Below are 21,243 nucleotides of genomic sequence, written 5' to 3' on the forward strand. Positions count from 1 at the left end.
TGCTTTGTCTTTTTTAAGTTGACATCTTGAAAACAGGGGAATTCTTAGCATGATATTTGGTGACAAGAATTGATCCGCTAAAGTTTTGGTTTGTCAACGAAATGTTCCAAAGCAGACAGAAGTATTCAGTGAACGCCTGAGGAGTAGGTCTGTGATCGATGAGGTCGCTAGTTCAAAGAAAACCATGGCTGGGATCGGTGCATCAAAAATCTGTTTTTTGGTTATAATTCCCTTTAATAAGGAGAATTCTTGCATTTTGATTGTACTATGAAGGGGTAAATGGAGAACAGTACTGGTATACTTGGCACTTTTCCTTTGTGATGCGATAAAGGACCAAAAAGACCACCCGGTCTAAAGATCGGATACACTTCCCTGTGTTCTCCATTGATACAGGAAATACATGTGAACTCCTCCTGTTGGACTCCTGTTTTGACCACAAGTCTTACAACTATGCGAGTCTCTGGACTTAGTCTACTCGTTCGGCCTGGCTGGATGTCAGATGTGTCCCTGACCAGTTTCGGGGGCGGGGGGGTCACCAACATGACCACAACCGAGAGCACAGCTGACTTTCTACTGATCCAGTACAAGTTGCAAGTGTGGTCAATTTTACCCAGAAGCCCAGACCAGTGAGTGCCTTTTTTGGCAAATGGCTGCCCTCCTAAAATATAATAAAAAACAGATTCCTGCACAAATAAGTCCCACCTCTGATCCTCCACTATGCTGCTTCTGAGGAAGTTTAGAGTAGCAATTAAAATCAGTCATGATTTCATCATTCATGATGCCGGCTTTTTCATCTCAAGTCTGCTGGCGTTTCTCCTTCACGTCATTGTTTTTCACTCATGAACAGCACTGAGGGATAAAAAAAAAGCCGACTGTGCTGGTTTTCTTTTTTATACATCTCTCTTCTCTAGCTCTTGAAAAGGACCGGGTGAATGAAAACGCTGGTTTTCGGTTCACATGCTCACCGCTGCTCTTTTGGCGCTCTGAAGGGTCTCAGTGAGTCCACGTCCCCCCTCCTTGCACCTCCTCGACTTCTGCTGGGTTGGTTGGTTAAATCAGAGAGCATTAGTGGGCGTGTGTGTGTGTGTGTGTGTGTCTGTTGGTGCTCCTAGGGCGCATGCGAACTGAGGCCCAAAGGGGAAAGCCTTCCACACAGATCTAAGCCAGCTGCCCTGATTTAAACACTTCATTGCAAGAAGAGTGGAAGCGAGGGGGAATCCTACACTGGCAAAGCAGCTTCCCGCTCTCAAGAAACCAACGGACGAGCAGCTACTAATGGTGGATTTAGACGTTTAGCCGTTAGGAGTCCTTCTGCCTCAGACTATCAGGACCCAAAGGGCACTTGCAGCCCTGAGAGGGGGGCGTTCAAGAGAAACTGACCTCTGGGGTTAACCAGAATCAGTCAGTGTGAAGCTCTGTGGAGGAGGGGAGGAGGGAACAGGCAGCAGTCGGTGGGAGGTGGGAGGCCACGGCGGGTTCTCCTGCGCTGCTCCAGAAGGAGACGAGGCAGTCGCCGGGAAGCGGGGAAAGAGGAGGATATGGCCACGGGAGAAATTACAACACTTCCCTCCACACCTGAAGACGGCGGCAGCGGCAGCTTCACTCCCGGGGCCTTCAAGGATCCCAAAAGGCTGTACTGTAAAAACGGGGGCTTCTTCTTGAGGATAAAGTCCGACGGGGGTGTTGATGGAATCCGGGAGAAGAGCGACCCCCACAGTAAGTACTTCCAGTCTTCTTCTTCTTTGCTTTGCACAGCACACACAAAGCTTCTTTATGCTCTCTTTTTTAACACGAAACAGGGAAGTGAGAGTGAAGCAAAAACATCATGGAGGAACGATGTGGATTTTCCAGCTTGCTGAGGTTCATCCTCCACATTGTAAACAGCAAACTGTGTGTAGCCCTACGTCTGGAAAGAGTAATAGCTGCAGCTCAAGAGAAGTACACCTCAAATGTTTGGTGATCAATGGGAACTTTGATGGAATATGTGTGATGTTTTTAGTGAACGCAGATCTCCATGTTGAGTCACAGTCACACACCGCTTACTGTCTGCTTTACGTCGCACAAAGCAGCACAACATGGAGCTCAAAGCCAGAATAAGTGAGTTCCTGATCAAGAGATCAAGGTCAATGAACTTAAGTTAGCAACTTTTATAGCGGAAACATTAACGTGTTTGTTTGGCATTCAACTGTGGTTCCCCTCTGTGCCCCTGTATCACTGATTACTGTGGAGTGTGTGTGTCTACAGTTGCATCAGTAAGTGGGAGGGGGGGAGGGGGGGGGGGGGGAATTGGAGGTTTCAGAGGAAAAACACGTGTATTGTCCAAGATGCAGTGTGACATTTCAAGCAGGTGTGTCCAAACGAATGGCTGATATGGAAGCAGTTCAAGGAGAGAGGAGCTATTTTTAGGATAATTAAATGACCTTCAGTTCGACGTATTTCTGAAACAAAGTGGGAGAGTCACCTTGTTGATATTATGTTGTATTATTTAGTTTGTTAACGATAAAAAAAAAAAAGTATTAAAAGAGTCAGTATCATGGCTTCAGAAAATAATATATCCTCAATGAGTCACTAAACAGGACTCGTGTTAATCATTTAGCTCTTTTTGGTTTCTTCCAGTGCAACCTGAGCCGTGCGTCATCAATGGTCCTTTTGTTGAGGCTGTGATTGGCCTGCCAACTCTTTGGACAACGTAACATACCTGCCAGTTAGCATTGGAAACGTTAGTGAGAAGTGTTGCTCAATGCACCCGAGGATCCTCGGGGGGGATTTCTGTGCTAATGCAGCTGGAACTGCACTCCATTTGTGTTCTTTGTAATTCCCCGTGCCAAAGCTTTGTGAGGACGATATTGCACGTATACCACGTATTGTTGCCTTTGCATCACCAGCCCCAGGACAATTACAGAAAGGACCACACTGTACAGAGACATTCACAGTAGCTGTGGCACACAATGCAACCAGTAAACCTCGAACACACGAAGGCACACACAGACCAATTACACGTCTTTTTTTCAGGGAGGAACACCTCTTTGATCTGTGACATGAATCATCCGGGCAGCATGCTGAACTGTAGACAGATGCTCGTCTATCTGAAGTCTTAATGTGGATGCATTCTGGACAGATCCCCTAATTTGCCTTACGGGGCCCCTGCTTCCTTTTTGGTGGTTTGGCTTCATGCAAAGTATGCTCTGTTGGCAAGCTGTGGCGCCTCTAAGAAAAAGAATGTGGAGATGATTTTGATACATCTGTGTGGAGGCAGACAGGTACTGTGTGCTCAGCGTGCTGTCATTTAATGCAGAAATATAGGAGCTGCTTATGCAACAGAAATGAACAGATAAGTCCCAAGAATAAAAAAAAAAGATATAACCAAAATGAATGATCTGTAAGCACAATTTAAAGCCACGTTAATCAATATTTTTCACTAACTCTTCACCTTCGTGACCCTTTTAAGTCTCTTTTAGCTCATCGATTTTGGCTTCACAGCACATCTGTTTGATTCGCTCTCACGGCTCTCATTAGTGCTGCTATCGAGCCGCCGCAGGCAGCTGTGTTTAGCGAACAAGCTCTGATTGAGCCACTGCACGCTACCTGCCCTGCACCAACCCACAGACGATGTTCGCAGGAAGTTTAAGTTCAAGCACCTAGCAGCTAAACAGCTAGATATTAGTGTATATTAATATATCATTATATCTGATTTTGTTTTGCTTTGTTTGCTCTCGAAGAACAGTTTCCTCTTTCTGTTTTGTGCTGTCAAGCTAATCACCAGTCCTCCCTCCACTATATACAACATTAAATGTCCTCGAGCAGGCAAGTAGCTTTAGGCCACGAATGTCTCTCTTTACTCATGTTTACTGCTGTAGTAGATTTAATATTGAAACGCCTCTCAAACCGTCTTCACTGTCATCTGTTACAATAAAACGTGCACAGAGTTGAAAGACGGCACCTTTGATGTAACCAAGAGATTCCTCTCATTGGGATTCAGTGTAGGAATCAGGGACCCAGGACGTTGATGCTCCTTTATCTTTTTATAACACAGCACTTCATCATTTTCTTTTGACTAAACATGCCACAAGCAAACTGCTAATACTCTGTGTTTGGTTAATTCTGTTCAATGAAACGTTTGTGTTTTTCCTCAGTAAAGCTTCAGCTGCAGGCGACCTCAGTGGGGGAGGTGGTCGTCAAAGGAGTCTGTGCTAATCGCTATCTGGCCATGAACAGAGACGGACGGCTGTTTGGAGTGGTGAGTGAGCTGGATCATCATCTTTTAACAAAAGTTACGTGGTTTATGTTCTGTAAAGTGTTTTCAGACGACTGCCAATGCCGTAGAATCATCAAGTAGCGTTTCCTTAAAGCGTTGAAAGAGCGGTGCTTTTCACAAAGCTCTGTTCATTGAATGTCTTCAGCCTCCGTCACCAGCAGCATTTAGGCTGCTGGTGACGGAAACCAAATATTTACCAGCCGCTCGACAAGACGTCCTCCCCTCGCAGGGAAATAATTAAGTTGACACGTTGGTCATAGTCAGCGCTGAGAAGTAAAAAAAGAAGTTTTGTGACAACATTACAAGAGGCCCAGGTCAAGTGGTAGATGTATGAGATTCAGAGACAGGAAACTGTTTCGTATCGATGCATCTCCTGTTTCTTCTGACCGGACCAAAAGACGAGGCGTCTCTCCCAAATCCAGTCAGTCTTCCTTTCCGTTCTCCGGTCTCGTCCTCCATGTTTTACTCAAGAAAAAGGAAAAAAACCAGAAACATACTCGAAGTTAAGAAGTGGTTAAATTGTCCCCGCTGCTGTCTTCTGCTAGAAGTCGTTGCCTTACAGCAGCAGTGGAAGTGTGAAGTGTTGGTGCCTGATGTGGTCTGGTGGTTTGAAGGCTCGTCCACAGTCAATGTAATTGGCAAGAAGCGTTTCCTCTCTAATAAGAAGCCACAGCTGCTGCCACCCAAGACGCTCTGCTCCGGCTTGTGTTTAGAGAATCATTAAAAGAAAAACACGAGATATTAACGCTCCTCTAATTAACCATAACCAAGAAAAGTCATTATATTGACTGATATGAAGATTAACATTTGTTGCCAAAGAAATCACATTTTTCCGTCTCATTAAGCACCTTGACTAGTTAGGTCTTGCACGTTTTATCCAGAAGCAGAAGTTATTTATTAGATATTTGCTAAAGTAATTGACAAAGACTGACCACTTATACATAAGTTTGTTCTGCTGATAAGATCTGTACAAGATCGGACTTATTTTAAATATCTATTCCACCTTAAACCTTTGACAAAAAACATTCCTGATTAATATTTTCCATTAATTAAGTAAAAATAAATAAATTTCCAGCGTCTTGATTTTTTTAAACTTTCAACTCAGTAATCTAAGGCTTAAACAATAATTGGACTTCTCCTTGATATATATATATATATATATATATATATATATATATATATATATATATATATATATATATATATATATATATATATATATATATATATATATATATATATATATATATATATATATATATATATATATATATATATATATATATATATATATATATATATATATATAGCACTAAAACTAGAAAACACAACATATTTGATGTTGATATGAATGTTTGGTCCCTGTTAGACCTTGTCATTAATGTGACATCTTAAACGGTTTAGTTTTCAGCCCGTTCACCTCCATGTTTAAACATGCGCTGACTAGAGTCGTACTAACGTCCCTCGTCAGACATGACTTCCTTTAAACAAAGTCTTTATTGTATAAGCGTGAGAGCAGAAATGATTTCAAACCAACAGCCTATTTGAAAAATAAAGGTGGCATTGAGCTCTGGGTGTTTTATGTGTTTCATTTAATGTCATACATTGTCAGCATTATAAATGTTCTCCCTTTCCAACAACATATATTACACAAATTCAATCAAATGTCATCCAAACTAAATAACATAACATGGAATTCCACGACAGTACTGATGTTCATGAGCAGAGAGGAAAGAAACACAGTAACACTTCTATTAATCGACTAAATGACCTAACTTCACTTTCCATCTGTTGAAATATCAGAGTAGTTTCACAGTTTTCTTACATTTCCTCAGTTTGCAAAGTAAGTGTATTGTTGTGCCCCTCCCGCTCCTCAGGAATAAAGCAGAAGTAAATGCAGCACCCTGAACATCAAATCAAAACATCCTTAAATGAACTCTGTGTCTCTCTCCAGAGACGGGCTACAGACGAATGCTACTTCCACGAGCGGCTCGAGAGCAACAACTACAACACCTACCGCTCCAGGAAGTACCCCAACATGTACGTGGCACTGAAGCGGACTGGCCAGTACAAGTCTGGAAGCAAAACTGGACCGGGTCAAAAGGCCATCCTTTTTCTTCCGATGTCTGCCAAGTGCTAATCTGTTTGAGAAATATAAACCTCTTAGTGGCGGCAACAAAGAAGAAGATGTGACGGCAACGAAGACAAAGCGTTCCATCGACGTTGCCCAAAATAGCTGTGACGCTTTCTGACTGTTTGATCCCCGAACGTGTCCCGCTCTCTTTCTCAGCTTTTACTTTCAAACCAGCCCGGTGCCTTGCTCAAGTACGGCAGTGTTCATTTAACCCATGCAGGTCTTCCCTCTCTCTGGCTGAAGGATTTAAAGCGGCAAACCTTTTGATAACAAGTGTGCTTCCTACAGAACAGTCTGAGTTCAGCTGAGAGACGTCGGGCCTGTCGAGGAATATTCTGTTAAAACGTGTCCAACATAAAAGATGCAAATGCTCTCAACTCTTACACTATTATAACTTTAGAAGAGTGAAGGACTTCAACTACGTAACTGAATTTTAGAATGTTGTGATCCAACATTGTTTGACAAAGTAAAAACGAAGCCCACTAAGATCCAAAACCCAAGAAGTACTCAGTACACTTACCGGATACTTTACAGATTACCTGAGCTCGTTAGTGTATCATTTTAGATTTGTGCAAAAAAAACTATCCACGTTGCATGGCACCGGAACATAACTTCTACCTTTCTTAATAAGAGATCAAACAACATAAAATATGGTTGTGACCTCTCTGACCAGTCATTGTGGTCAGTCAGCCAATATGAATATTGCAACTTCTTGCCACTAACGTTGGCTTCGGCAAAAACGGTCAGCCGACGCTGGTGGTTAGCTTGTATCTGTTCCCTGTTTAAAAATACAACATAATTAAAGAAAGGAATCTGCTGCTGGCAGCCAATACTGTCCAACAGATGTGGATTTCCAACATGGCCGCCAAAGAAATGTTAAATTAACCGTATAAAACTCTGCAGTCTTGCAGGCACCACAGTGGCATATCTTTAGAAAACACAAAGTGAGTGTTTTCTTGTAGTTTTGCACCGTATTTCTCACTGCAAACCAAACCAAACAGTCATAAATACACCTTGAATATGAGTATTACTGACAACCGTATGTCAACACAGCCGTGATACGCTACCCCCGTCGGGTGGATGATGGCTCGCTAGCATTTCAGCTGCCTGTGGTACAGCTGGTAGAACATCCCCGAGTAGACGGCGGGAAGCTCCTCCATGGCGAGGTCGATCTCTCCGAAGCCTCGCTCCAGGCCGCGGAGCAGAAGCCCGGCTACGCGAGAGGTGATGGGCGTCGTGTGGTCGGTCTTCGCCAGCTCGGCGAGCTCCAGCCACTCGCAGCGCAGACACTCCTGGGTGCAGAAGTTGATGTCGTAGCTGAGCGGGCCGAGTCGGCAGATGATGTACATGTCCGACATGCCGAAGGCGCCGGGGTGGTTGTGCTGCTGCCGGATGCTGAGCAGAGACCTGAACTCGGAGTGAACGCCGGTCTCCTCGAAGACCTCGCGAACAGCAGTGGCACCTGAAAAACAAGCATTTAAATATCAAGCGTTTTAAAGATCCTGACAAGAAGGAATATATTCACGTTCCCTTGTCAGAGTCACCTTGCAGACTGTTTAGACATGGAAGGAAAAACAGGAAAATACATATATATTTTTTGTAAAGACGAACGCTGCTTTTTGTGATGGGTCACGTATACAATATTAAAGCTGCTTTTAAAATGTAAAAAATAGAAAAGGTGGCTTTAGAGAAACGGTTATCTTAGCGTATATATTGTGTGCCTTATTTTGTACAGTTCAAATGAATGTATCATCTTTAAGCTTAACACTAAAATCGTAGGATTTCGCTAGATGTACTGTATTAGTTGTTTTGACACTCACCGATATCTTCTCCTGGATCAGACAAGCCGCCGGGGAACTTCCAAGCATTCTGTGTCTGAAACACGAGGCAGAGTTAACATTTAACATCCATTGTGACAGATGGCACTGCTGTAAATGTATACTTAGAGTAAATGTTCATTTTAGTCTCGTTTTTAATCATAAAATCAGTGCCGTCCAGTTTAAAGTCACTTCTTTCTTTAAATCGGTGGCGCGGTCCGACAGTGTAACAGTAGTTTGTAGTCACAGCGATAATAGATAATGTGTTCAAAGGATGATCTATCTGAAGTAATGATCAAACAGGCAGAGAGATGCTGGATTCTCTGATCCGAGCGTCCGTTCGTTTCATGTTTTATATTTAGACTTCTACATTTGATGCGGTGAAGTGTGTCTTCAAAGCTGTTTCACCACTTGATATTTAATAACAGTATGCTGCTGGTTAAGTTATGATGTCAGTCTTGTATATATATTTTTGTAGTTACCTTAAGAATGTTGTATGCAGTGCTTTTATTTTAAAGAAATGCTATTTCATCTTAGACTGTCCTTGTTTAGTAAATTCTCTCTTTGTGAGGAACACGGATGCACTACAGCATTTATTTTCATGTCGACAGGATGCTATATATGTTTGGGGCGGTTTATAAAGTGTGCTGGAAAGGAAGTAATAAAGGGATTTTGTTGAACTCTAATCAGTGTGGTTTTTCAGAGTAAAACGTCTCATCCAGAGCTAAATGTGAAAATAACAAAAAACACCAAAACATGCACAAACTGTTCATGCTGAATCTACAGGGGAATGACTGGACGCTGGTTAAATGACTTCAGTCCACTGGGGATCTGTCGGTCGTGTGTTGTGCTGATGCGAGAGTGATAACGTCCGGGTTTGTTTACAGGAAGTGCGTAACCCTCTGTGAGACTCTGCTGCTGCCAAGGGCCAGACTCTTACTGGAGAAGGATTGTTTCCAGTAAACAGCTCGATGAGGAGGAGGAGGAGGAGGAGAGGAAGAGATAAAACTCTTCCCACACTTTAAGGCCACTAACTGTTTCCCTCTGCTTCTGGACAAAAGCCATTAAGACACATTCTATGCAGACGACTCCCGGCTGGCACACATGTTGTCAGCAAACGGGCCCGTTTGTATTCTGTCAGTTATAAACTATGTTTGCTGTGTGAGACACATTTTACAGTAACCACGTGTTCCTTCTCAGATTACTCCTCCTGGAAGAGTTTAATGCAACGAAGAATTTAAATTATGTCAACTTACTCACTTCTACATTGTGTATAAATAACATATTTAGGGGGAAATTACTTTAGATAGTCCCGTATAGTCCGATGTCTTCAGATAGATTTGGTTTTGACTGAACCAACATTGAAGTGGGGACACATAATTGATGTGATAAATCAAAGTACTGGGTCTAGCAGTACATTATTGAAACTGATTATTTATTTTCCTTCCAGCAGACGTCTGAACTCCGAAATGTTTCCTTCCTCTGGATATTTGCCTTTTGCCCGTTGACGGCTTCGTGGCAATGAATGATGGCACATGTGATCCTGTTGCTGTATTGTGTGTTAAAGTGGCTCAGACTCTCTGCTCTTTGATACACAGTGTTGAACTAAGGATTATTACCAGCTGCGACAGCGATGCCGTTATTAGTTTTCACCTTGTGAGTCTGTGTGTGTCTGTGTGTGTGTGTGTGTGTGTGTGTGTGTGTGTGTCCATGGCTTTGAATTCCTGTCAGCTTTAGTGGTGATGACGTGTGGTCACATTACAAAATATGTTTGAATTAAGTACAGGAGCTGCTGCCTTTACCAGAACAGCTTTTTTTTTTGCCATTTTGTCTCTTTAGGTTTTAAATATGCACACTGTGTGCTTTTGTGCTTTATATCTTAAATCATAATTGGTTTCTAAATTGCGGCGTCACGGTGCAATCTTGTTTTGGCCGGGCTGAGAATCCAAACAAATCTGTGTCGCAAAGATTTTTTATAAGAGCCCAGTTGTAAGTGGACCTCATAACAACCTGAGCACTACAGCAGAGCTCTGTGAGAGCGGGCAGAGGCACACACACACACTCACAGAGCTCTGTGAGAGGGTGCATAGACACACACACACTCACAGAGCTCTGTGAGAGCGGGCAGAGACACACACACACTCACAGAGCTCTGTGAGAGCGGGCAGAGACACACACACACTCACAGAGCTCTGTGAGAGCGGGCAGAGGTACACACACACTCACAGAGCTCTGTGAGAGCGGGCAGAGGTACACACACACTCACAGAGCTCTGTGAGAGCGGGCAGAGGCACACACACACACTCACAGAGCTCTGTGAGAGGGTGCATAGACACACACACACTCACAGAGCTCTGTGAGAGCGGGCAGAGACACACACACACTCACAGAGCTCTGTGAGAGCGGGCAGAGACACACACACACTCACAGAGCTCTGTGAGAGCGGGCAGAGGCACACACACACTCACAGAGCTCTGTGAGAGCGGGCAGAGGTACACACACACTCACAGAGCTCTGTGAGAGCGGGCAGAGACACACACACACTCACAGAGCTCTGTGAGAGCGGGCAGAGGTACACACACACTCACAGAGCTCTGTGAGAGCGGGCAGAGACACACACACACTCACAGAGCTCTGTGAGAGCGGGCAGAGACACACACACACTCACAGAGCTCTGTGAGAGCGGGCAGAGGCGCACACACACTCACAGCTGTTAGCATTCGGCTCATGTAAACACCGTGTTTGCTTGAGGTCAGCTGATGTTGTGCGGAGCTCTGTTGAGTGTGTGAGGATCAACAGAGGCAACATACAACTCACTGAATAAACACAACTAATCACAAGTGTTTTTAGCAGCAGGAGCTCTGCTGCCTCATTGGCTCTCTTTTATTAATTACACTGTGGACGGACGGGTCGGTGTCTAATATTGCTTTCTGGCTCAGTCAGGAAAGAGCTGGTGAACTGGTGTCAGAATTTTTCCTTTTGAGAAATGTGTCTTGCTGTCAACTGTAACTAATATGAATAATAACAGCTCTGTGCTCAGCTTTTTCATATGCTGCATTCCTACTGAGAAATAACCAAATTCTTTTTTTTCCACAGTTTCCTGGAAAGTAGCAAGACTACAGCCAACGCATGAATTTACTGAAAATAAAACTAAAAAATCTTAATTGAATTCAATTAATATGGTCTATATGGCAAATATATATATATATATATATATATACATATGTAATGGAGAGTAATTTGTCACAGTATAGCAACACATTTACCTTGTTTCTGTCTTGGACCACAAGAACTTTTCCATTCGATTCATCAACGACTGCACCTGCAAAAGAAATCAATAAATCAGACATTTTTTTTCATATATTTTGCAAGCACGTATGTCCCCAGTGCACTGAAGTAGTTACTGTAATAACACCTGTTGGCAGTCTAGTTCAAAGTTAATCATGAGGTTGGACACATTAACCCTTCACCATGCGGAGGAAGAAGCCCGGAGCTGGTTCTCTGTCCGGCCAGCGGGAGCTGCTTTGTTCATTTTAGATTTTTTTAACACATCGCTGATGTAGACGATCAACGAAGTCCACGGGCAAACCAGTGGAATAAATAACAATAACATGGGCTTGTTGCTCTTCATTTAAAAAGATTCAAGTTGATTCCACTTCTCAAACTGCTATACCAAAGAAGAACCAAACAAAAGGGCCAGCCTAAGAGCTGTACAGTTTTAAGTACTATACGGCCTTAATATGCTTCAAATCCCACTTCACCATTTACATATTTTTTTCAGCAGGTAGTGACTAAGAGAGGCAGCTATGTGCCGCTGACAGCTCCAGAGGAGGAGGGAAAACGGGCCACTTTCTTTTCCGGTTGCTCCGTCTGCCCGCCCGGGACGGGCCTCCTTAAATGAATGTCACAGATGTGTAAAAGAGGGATGGGTCGTCTCAAAAGGCCCGACTTGGACTTCCAAGTGGAAACTGATGTCATCCACCGATCCACGGCGCTGCACGGGAGGAGGTCTGGCTGCTGCTAACGGAGGCTATCATTATGTAGCCTTCAGTGGAGGAAACCAAATGCTCACAAGGAGAAATATGAATTATGAGACAAAAAGCCCAGAAGCAATCATCACAGGGGATACGTGGGTTCTGTAGTAAAAAAAACAAAAACCCTGTTAATCGCTTGAGGTCACGGCTGGTATCTGAGCCACAACAAAGTTTGATGTCTTCTCTTCATCCATATTTCATGTAGGCAGTAATTATAGGGTCACAGCAACATCTGGAGAGCACCATGAGGTCACAACGAGGTCACAATGCTGATTGAGAGTTGCTCTACATCACTCGTGATGGATTTCATAACAGAATACTAATTATCCTAGTTTTTTATGTCCAGGATCTTGATTTGGTTGCTGAGGTTTCCATGAAAACAGTAGTATTTGTTCAGGATTCAGTCTTGTTCTACGAGTTTTTGCTGTACTGTAAGACGGGCTGAAGGCATTGAAAAGAGTGAACGCTGTCCAAAATGCAATTATTACCGTTTCAGTGAGTCACCAGGTGATGAAACGATCCTCATGATTCACGTTAATGATGCTAATTCATTACATATGAGCCAAAAAGCATTTCCTTTATTTCTCGTTGAAGGGCAGCTTACTCAGCCTTCAGTTGGGCTGACGCGGGACCTTAAAGAGGTACCGCTCACTTCAACATGTTCTGTTGAGCTGCAGACTAAATGGTGGAACACGTCACTGCTGGCGTTAGCATTGATCGACCGTTTGGGACTAATCTGCAGAACAGACTTGTTCTCAGAATACCATCCATAGTATCACGATATAACTAATTACAGCGTTCATGAACATGTAGGCTGTCATCTCTTGGAATTACTTTGAGCTTTAAGTTGTTGACCCTGTCCTGAGAGGTCAGAGGTTAGGTGCAGCTGGTTGGATTCCAGCTCCATTTTTCAGCAGGACAGATGTTGACATCTGTGTGTGTGTGTGTGGGTTGAGCCCACGTTCTCTGGATGAAGAATGGTCATTTTGACCTCACTATACCCACGTTTGACTTTTGGGTTTACGGTTGGACAGTTTGAAAGCCTGCTGGGGCACATACAGCTTCTCTTTCATTGACTGACTGTACATTACGTGCTATTCTCTTGTGTAATATAAAGCTGCGTGCGCCCGAGCAAACAAGTATCAGATCATGTAAACAGCTCTGTAGTTCAGATTCCTAACCTCAGTGTCATCAGTGTTTGTACCGGGGCATTCTGGCAACAAAAAAAGGGGAATTTCTGGACCCCTTCCATACTGAAGGATGCTCTGGACATGTTCTGACATGCTTCATGTTCATCCACTGTTAACAAGGTAAAAGACGACACTCTGCCCTCTGCTGGACGATCAGAAACGTAGCACACTCAAAATCTCAATGAGTGAATTTCTATTTACACAACAGAAATGGGCCAAAGTTGAAAAATGCATAATAGACAAACAGGCCCGCGGCCTTAAATATATTTGATCACAGCTACTTATAAATGACTTTAAAGTAGCAAAAGACTGGATTCATCATTTTAAATCACGCCTCCATATCTTGTGAACAGTGAATTGAGAGATTTTTACGGTTATTGTCATTATAGGCGATACATTTTATGTCAATAAAGAAACTGATTAATCTGCTTAAAGCTTCAGCTCTATTGTTCTTTGATGGTTGACTGAATATTGTGACACATGGAGCTGTTTTGGACCAACTGAGGAACATTTGCAACCACTGGTTCTTCGAGAGGATTTTGAGGTTTTTTTCAATGAATAAAACTATAAAAGATTCTATGTGCTCTCTGTTTGATGATGGCTGAAGACTATTCTTTACATCGCGCTTCATCTATTGTTGCGTATTCCATGTTGTTGTATATATTTTATATCATATGTGCTGTTTGGTGTTTCTCGCCCGTCTCTATAGAAGCTGTGTCTTTAATTAATTTGTAGTCCATCATACCAAGGACTACACTTCCCTTGATGTTCAGCCAGAAGAAGTTCAACTGATTGACACAAGTGTTCAGCATTAAGGCTAATCGAGTGAACCTTCTGCACTGCTGCGTTCCTACCTGCTGTCATCTTGAAGAAGGTCTCTGGAGGATATGGACAATAAAGAATTACCTAAAGATTGTGATTATATGTATTTATAGCACGAGTGCTGAAAGGACCAAAAAGGTACTGTAAATAAATGATGATCTTAATTTAAATTCATGTCTCTTTTCCAGAGCGTTCAGCTGCATTTCATGGTCGTCATCAGATCCATGACAAACACCATCTGCTGTAGTTGAAAGCTCTGTAAAAAGCTAGATAGTGGACCTTTGTAGGTAATAATATTATAAGGCAAGAATGACCCCTCAGGCTAAGAAATCTCTACCTGCCACTCCGATCTGGTGAGTCGCAAACCCCGGCAGCCGGCTCTCCCCGTCTCCCAACCAGAGGGCCAACACGGCGTGGTCGTGTTTGGCGTGGTGGAAGGCGAAGCCGTGAGTGGAGGCGGCGGCAGCACATCGGCTCAGAGAGATGGGCACCCGGAGCCACACTGCGACTTTCCCCTCGGCTTTCCACTGGGCCAGCGACTCTACGGAGGACACGAGTCAAAGGTTCACCGGGATGGACAAACTTTAAAAACATGTATTATTGATGATGCTGCTGCTTTATTAAATAAACTGCAGAAACAGACAGGAAAGAGCAGATTGTTTTGTTTTGATGCTTAATATGATTTGGGCGGCAAACGTAAAGAAGAGAGACAGATGACAAGCAGCAGAGACAGTTTAGTGGAAGTAGCCTGAAGGGTTTAGGAAGCAGATCTTTTTAAAACAGAAGGTTGCTGGTTCAAATCCCAGAGTGATTGGAAGAATGCAGATATAAATGATGTTGTGCTGAAACAGTTAAACTCTTAATCTGTCAAACTATCGATAAATAGAAAATATATTTGCAATAATTTGAATAATCAACCAATCATGAATCAAATATCTTTTAGGTTTTGGACTTTTAAGCAATAGAAAACTTGCAGTTTAAAGACCATCTTGTGATGAGTGTTTTCACTTTTTTTGACAGTTTATTACTGAATAATTAAACCATTATAAAAATTATTTTTATTATTACTCAATATTGAAAAGAAAGTTAGTTTCTGATATTATAAATTCAATAATCTCTCACTTTAATCATTTTACCTTTTGAACAAGACCCTGCATGTTTCATTTTCCTTCATGGGGTTGCTCTCTTGTTTACCTTCACTGGTAAAAAGGAATTAATGCATTATGGATGCGATCTATAATGAAATCCAAACCCCTGAACCAACAACTATATAGAGTGCAGTCTATGTATTAAGCAAAGTGTCAAACATTCACCTGCAGACCCACTGAAACCTGGCTACTTTAGATATTAAGGGACATTTTACCCTGCGGGCATCTGCATCTTCTTCAGTGCACGTGTAACAGCTGACCGCTGTCCCTCGTGCACACACACACACACACACCTCAAAGCCCCCTGTTCTAGTGTGTGGTTGTGTGTTGAGAAGACCTGACCTGCGCATGAATCATATCACACTGTGACGCCACCAACCTTGCAGCAATCCGCTGAACGAGCTCTCGCTGATGTCCACCGGTAACCCGATGTCAGCCAGGTCCACCGTCACTCCACCAAAGCGGTCCCCTTTGCCCGTCAGAGCCCCGGTCCCCGTTACTTTCTGTAGTTGAGAACGAGCTGCGGCGCACGAGAACGCACGCACAGGTGAGCGTGCGGGACATGACGCTCTGCCGCAAAACCTTCCTCCCACCAGCGGCAACAGCTTTAAAGCGAAGGCACAAGCAGCCATGCCACTATATATACATACACGGAGCCGCTTAAAGGTAACTTTAGCTGTAACTGGTTGTTCAATTTTCAACCGGCCGGCAACGTGAGAACAGTACGGTTACGTAAACATCCGCCCTGGAGGTTGCATAAATACCGTAATGCTCTGGTAAAATGGCACTTACTGCAAGACGTCATCTGGCTCACAGAAGCGAACAAGAAGTCCAAACTAACCGTTAAAAACTATGAAAAAACACCGATTGACATATTTTATTCATGCCGAATCTTCGACTGCATCTAATTAATGTTTGCTAATACCTTTAATTATATTTAAATATATGTTTATATTCGCTGGTAACAAATGCACTTAAAATTATATGTTTTTCGATCATATTTTGTATACTTCTTTTCAGACTCTTATAGTTAATTTTCAAAAATTAAAACCAACTTTATTTCAACTGGTTGTCGTATTTTTTTGTTTCCAATTTAATTGAAGTAAATCAGGAACGTTTTAAAATGCAACAAATACAAAAAGGGCACAACCTGCCGTAAAATAAGCGAGGCTTTACGGTAAAAGGGGGCGGGACTAAACCTTAACCAGGAAGTGTACAGCACCGCTCCATGTTTACACATGTCTGCGCGTTCACGTGGAGGAGATCTTCACTATTAAAATGTCTTCAAAGAAGAATAAAAGCAAATCGAAAAGAGCGAGTGAAGGAGACGGTTCGCTGCTGTCGAAGGAGAGCTCAGATGACTCCTCCAGCCTGCAGACACCTGGCCACGAGGGAGGAAGGTGCAGAAGTGTAAACAGCAACTCATTCACTGTCATCGATTTCATTGACAAAGGTGAGTCTTTGTGGGCATAAACACTAACGTTTAACAGTAGGGAATCTAAATGTGATCAGCAAATGGACCAATCTGCGGTGGTGAAGATGGACGATCCGCCATGACACCAGCTACACTCAGTGATGCTGTTACAACTCACCACTAAGACGTGTTTCATCGTTTAGTCTCTCTACTTATTAAGCATATTTAAAATCAGTCGCTGACTGAGGCAAACGTGACTTTCAGTTTACAGGATTTTTGATGGTGTTCATCCATTTTTATTGACACAGAATTCATGTTTATCTTCCAAAGTTAAAGTCTGTTTAAGAGGAAATTCCATCTTTTTTACACACACACACACACACATATATATATATATCAGCAAGGAAACTAACGCTGCATTTTAAAATGAATTTTTGCACAGAAAGAGCACTGTGTGCTGTGTTTTTTATTTTTGATTCACATCATATTTTTGTTAACTTCCCTCACAGCTGACGACAAAACACCTAAAAGTTGCAGATCAGCTTTGGTCCAGCTGGGCCTCAACTCAATGAAGTCAGCCAGCGTTTGCATCGGGAGGCCGGTCCTGCTGACGAGTCCCACGGGACGACAAGAGGTCTCCTCTTCTTTTCTCTCCTCGGCTTCTACGGCAGATCATTTGTAATCCGTTGTGTTGTTATTTTAAATCTCCACAGATTAACGTATTAAATGTGTAAAGCTGTTCTCTGTTACCGTCCGTCTAACCTTTAGTTGATGAATCATTTCTGTTCTCAGGACGCTACCTTCCTGCTCTGAAACCTTTTTTTAATAATCTGTTTCCTGGTGTCGTCCAGGTGTGTTCCGGTTGGCCGGTTGCCTCCTTCCCTGGTGGACGAGTGGGTCTTCAGAAATGTGCTCAGAATAACCTGAGAGTGAAGTCTGGGGACGAGGTGATGCTGCACCCACTGACGGGTCCTGTGCTCCAGGCCGAGGAGGTGCTTCTCTCAAACAGGTAGCGTCTCACTCTCTATATTAAAGTACCACATTCACGCTATACTTCTTTTCACTATATTACATTATAGTTGCTTGTTTATGAGGTAAACCTTGCTAAAATGAATGATTGTGATGTAGATCATGACGGTTATAATGTTCAGTTTGTGGTGAAACCTTTCTAAAGAGATGTAATGTATTTTGGAGGCTGTAGTTTGTGGTGCTGTTGACCTTTATTTTCTTGTTCTGAGAGTTTTTTCTTATATATTTCCGCCCCTTTTTATCACCGCCTGTAGACCTAATATGCATATGTAGTTATGTGATTATGTAAAAATGTAAAATAATTCGACTGTCGGCTGAAAAAGCCTCCAGATCATCTTTATGGCACGAACACCTTTATGTTGTGTATCTCAGGTAACTGCTGCCATCTGCTGGCTACACCTCGCCACTGCAGTTCAAATGCCAAACCATCAAATAGTATTGTTTAGAATTTATTTATCTACATTATGCATCTATGTGTTATAATCTTTATCTACGTGAATCTGTTTTCATGTCGCATCTTATATCATCTTTTTGATTTGATGTGTTCTGTGATTGTTGATCATTCTACACTTATTTTAATGTTTTATAAGCTGTGTTTGAGTGTGATGCTGCTCCTGTAAAATATATTTTAATGTCAGTCGGGTTGATTAAATTGTACGTTACATATCAATGTACATGATGATTATAGTTGATTCTTCACATACATGTGACTTTGATTCAGGTCAAAAGATGACACACTGGAGACGGATGAGTTCAAGAGCTTCCTGCTGCGCTCTCTGGGTAAGTGGGTCACTTCTTCTCACTGTTGCATTGGCTCAAAGCATCTAGATATTCTTCTTGCATACATTTGTGCACATAAATCTTTTTTATTATTGTCATTTTCTGAACAAATACACTGGTGTTTTGGTTGGTATTGTACTGTTCCTGTGAGGTCCTGTTTTATCCATCACACATAGATGGAAGGATCATTCATACACTTTAGACTCCAAGAACAGTACATTTACTCCATTTGGCAAAAAGAATACCGTTTCCTGGTGTTGAATGTCTGTTTATCTTACATTTTAGTCCAGAGTGAGCGATGCGTTTCCTTTGGTGGGATAACTCTACTGTTTTGTCTGCGTCTTGTGCCAGTTGGGAACGTCATTTTGCCAGGAAACCTCATCTCCCTGTCCTACTTCGGCCGGTCATGCAGTCTGCGGGTGGAGTCCATAAGAGGGGAGGACGGAGTCACCCTCCACAGACCAGCTCCTGCCCCAGACCTGGAGGAGTCCTCCGTGATGAACTCCGTGCTGGACTCCACCTCAGCCGACCTCTCCCTGCAGCTCAGCCTGCTCACTGTGGATGACAACAACAGCGCTGACGGGGCAGCGAGCCCGCCTGGAGAGCCGGGCCCCGCGGCCAGCACCCCGCGCCGACCGGCGCACCTCGCTTTTGTCTCCTCGCCCCTTGCTCCTCGCACGCCGTCCTCCCGGAGTCCTCCTGCAGCGTCAGCAGAGGAGGCCGTCGGCCTGGAGAGCTCACTCAGCTCAGAGCAGGCAGAGAAACTCCCCACAGCTCCCCCTGGTGGTGCACTGAGTACTGACACCTTCTACCGCCTGTCCTGCTCCACTAAAGTCCGTGTCGGACTCAGAGCAGGGCAGGAGGATCCGGATGCACAAGCTGAAAGGTCTAAGGTTAAATACAGCATGATCGGGGGGCTCAGCAGCCAGTTGGACGTCATCAGAGAGACCATTGAGCTTCCTCTGAAACACCCCGAGTTGTTCTCTACCTACGGTAGGTCACACGGCGCAAGGTGTAAACTTTAATTCATCATTAAAAGAAAGCAACGGTCTCACTGCGAGCTGTTATCTCTGCAGGGATCCCACCGCCCAGAGGAGTGCTTCTGTACGGCCCCCCCGGCACCGGGAAGACTATGATTGGACGAGCCATAGCCAATGAGGTCGGAGCTCACATGACGGTGATCAACGGCCCAGAGATCATGAGCAAGTACGGTCACATGGCTCAAAGGCTTTGCATCGCCTCTCTGTCCCAGTATGATGTATAAGGAGGGTGTTATTACGTGTGATTAGTAGAATAATGCACGCCGCCCTGCATGTCATCTGAAGTCATACCTCACTAGTATAGTAGTAATCTACTTCAGTAAATATTTTGTTTTCTGTTTTTGCAGATTCTACGGTGAAACCGAAGCGAGGCTGAGGCAGATATTCAGTGAAGCGTCTCAGAGGTAAACGTTGTAGTCCATCCAGCTGATCACGCCCTGGAGTAACAGTCCCAGTACGTTTTCTGTTCACGCAGATCACAGAACGTCTTTCTGTTTTAGTTGGCCTCTGTCTTTTTATGTCATTTTTTGCAATCTGTTGAATTATATTTGCTTCTCTTGTGCAATAAAAATTCTGAGAGAGTACACATGAAACCGTCATATTATCAGTATAAACATGGCAGCACGCCGATAATAAGTAAAGGATTAAAGTGGTTCAAGCACATTTAACAGAACAGAATGTTATAAACACAATTTCCAACATTCTCGTTTTATTTGCAGACAGCCTGCGATAATCTTCATCGATGAGCTGGATGCTTTGTGCCCGAAGCGAGAGGGAGCGCAGAACGAGGTGGAGAAACGAGTCGTTGCTTCTCTCCTGACTCTGATGGACGGGATCGGTTCAGTAAGTGTCCTTCTCACCTTTTCAACCATCATACGTCCCAACAGGTGTTGATCATGAGGTTCAAATCTAAGTTTTCTTCCGTTCTACTGTTCCGAGTGGAGCTGCACTCCTGGGATTCTTTGAAAATAATAACTTCACTCTTAATCCACATTTCAGTTAATGATATGTGATTAGTTCACATCATGCTGAAGCCACATATCTGCTGTCATAAAATCCTCTGGTTGGTTGGTTCGCTTTCACACCAACAAACCGCACCAGCGGCCGCTAAGAATCGGAGCGAGACCGAGCTTTACAGGTGATCTGGCTTCGGTTGTTTGGGCCTCACCAGGGTTCGATTGACAGCCGTCACACCAGCCCAAACAAAATGTATTAACCAGGCAAATGGACCGGAGTTTCAATCAGTCGGTTCTGCTCGACATTAAAGTTCTAAACTGGCTGATGAAAGCCGCTTCTTCCTGTGTCCTCTTTTCGTTACTTGGCCCGCGCTTACGACATGAACTGTACAGCCCTCTACTTATTCCATCAGCCCTCAGTATGGTTATTACGAGGAGGTCTGCTTAACATTCACCGACGGCCGTTCATCGCAGCCGTGACTTAAGGAGACGGCTCTCTGCAGCAGGACGAGGCTCCGCCGGGAAATGTCCTCATCGCAAACGCAGACTGTCATGCAGAAAGCATCTCTGCGCGCTGGACGCCCTTCAGACACTGTGGCTTGTGTCTCTGGGGTGTTGTTTGTC

General features: G+C 43.5%; 3 protein-coding genes across 4 annotated transcripts in view; 2 read left to right on the top strand and 1 right to left on the bottom strand.

The window, feature by feature from the left end:
• Nucleotides 1–1,538: 1,538 nt before the first annotated feature.
• fgf2 (fibroblast growth factor 2) lies at nucleotides 1,539–7,014 on the top strand. The gene is made up of 3 exons (XM_076105311.1): nucleotides 1,539–1,716; nucleotides 4,134–4,237; nucleotides 6,210–7,014. Exons 1-3 carry the CDS (start codon nucleotides 1,539–1,541, stop codon nucleotides 6,393–6,395), a joined length of 468 nt encoding a protein of 155 aa, XP_075961426.1. The 3' UTR covers nucleotides 6,396–7,014.
• nudt6 (nudix (nucleoside diphosphate linked moiety X)-type motif 6) lies at nucleotides 5,819–16,116 on the bottom strand. Its single transcript, XM_076105310.1, has 5 exons — nucleotides 15,780–16,116; nucleotides 14,590–14,793; nucleotides 11,473–11,528; nucleotides 8,210–8,264; nucleotides 5,819–7,851 (listed from the first exon to the last, which is right to left on the bottom strand). Exons 1-5 carry the CDS (start codon nucleotides 16,030–16,032, stop codon nucleotides 7,481–7,483), a joined length of 939 nt encoding a protein of 312 aa, XP_075961425.1. The 5' UTR covers nucleotides 16,033–16,116; the 3' UTR covers nucleotides 5,819–7,480.
• Nucleotides 16,117–16,612: 496 nt separating this feature from the next.
• The window catches only part of afg2a (AAA ATPase AFG2A), a 100,459-nt gene continuing 95,828 nt past the window's right edge, over nucleotides 16,613–21,243 (top strand). For both annotated transcript variants that reach the window (XM_076105228.1, XM_076105229.1), the window contains exons 1-8: nucleotides 16,613–16,853; nucleotides 17,324–17,448; nucleotides 17,666–17,823; nucleotides 18,565–18,623; nucleotides 18,975–19,616; nucleotides 19,700–19,829; nucleotides 20,011–20,067; nucleotides 20,383–20,506. In XM_076105228.1, the coding sequence (XP_075961343.1) occupies nucleotides 16,679–16,853; nucleotides 17,324–17,448; nucleotides 17,666–17,823; nucleotides 18,565–18,623; nucleotides 18,975–19,616; nucleotides 19,700–19,829; nucleotides 20,011–20,067; nucleotides 20,383–20,506 (1,470 nt within the window). In that variant the 5' untranslated portion in view covers nucleotides 16,613–16,678. The remainder of the gene's footprint in view (nucleotides 16,854–17,323; nucleotides 17,449–17,665; nucleotides 17,824–18,564; nucleotides 18,624–18,974; nucleotides 19,617–19,699; nucleotides 19,830–20,010; nucleotides 20,068–20,382; nucleotides 20,507–21,243) is intronic.

The sequence above is a fragment of the Anarhichas minor genome, unplaced genomic scaffold, assembly GCF_050575085.1.
Source record: "Anarhichas minor isolate MPS153535 unplaced genomic scaffold, ASM5057508v1 ptg000031l, whole genome shotgun sequence".
Lineage (NCBI taxonomy): Eukaryota > Metazoa > Chordata > Actinopteri > Perciformes > Anarhichadidae > Anarhichas > Anarhichas minor.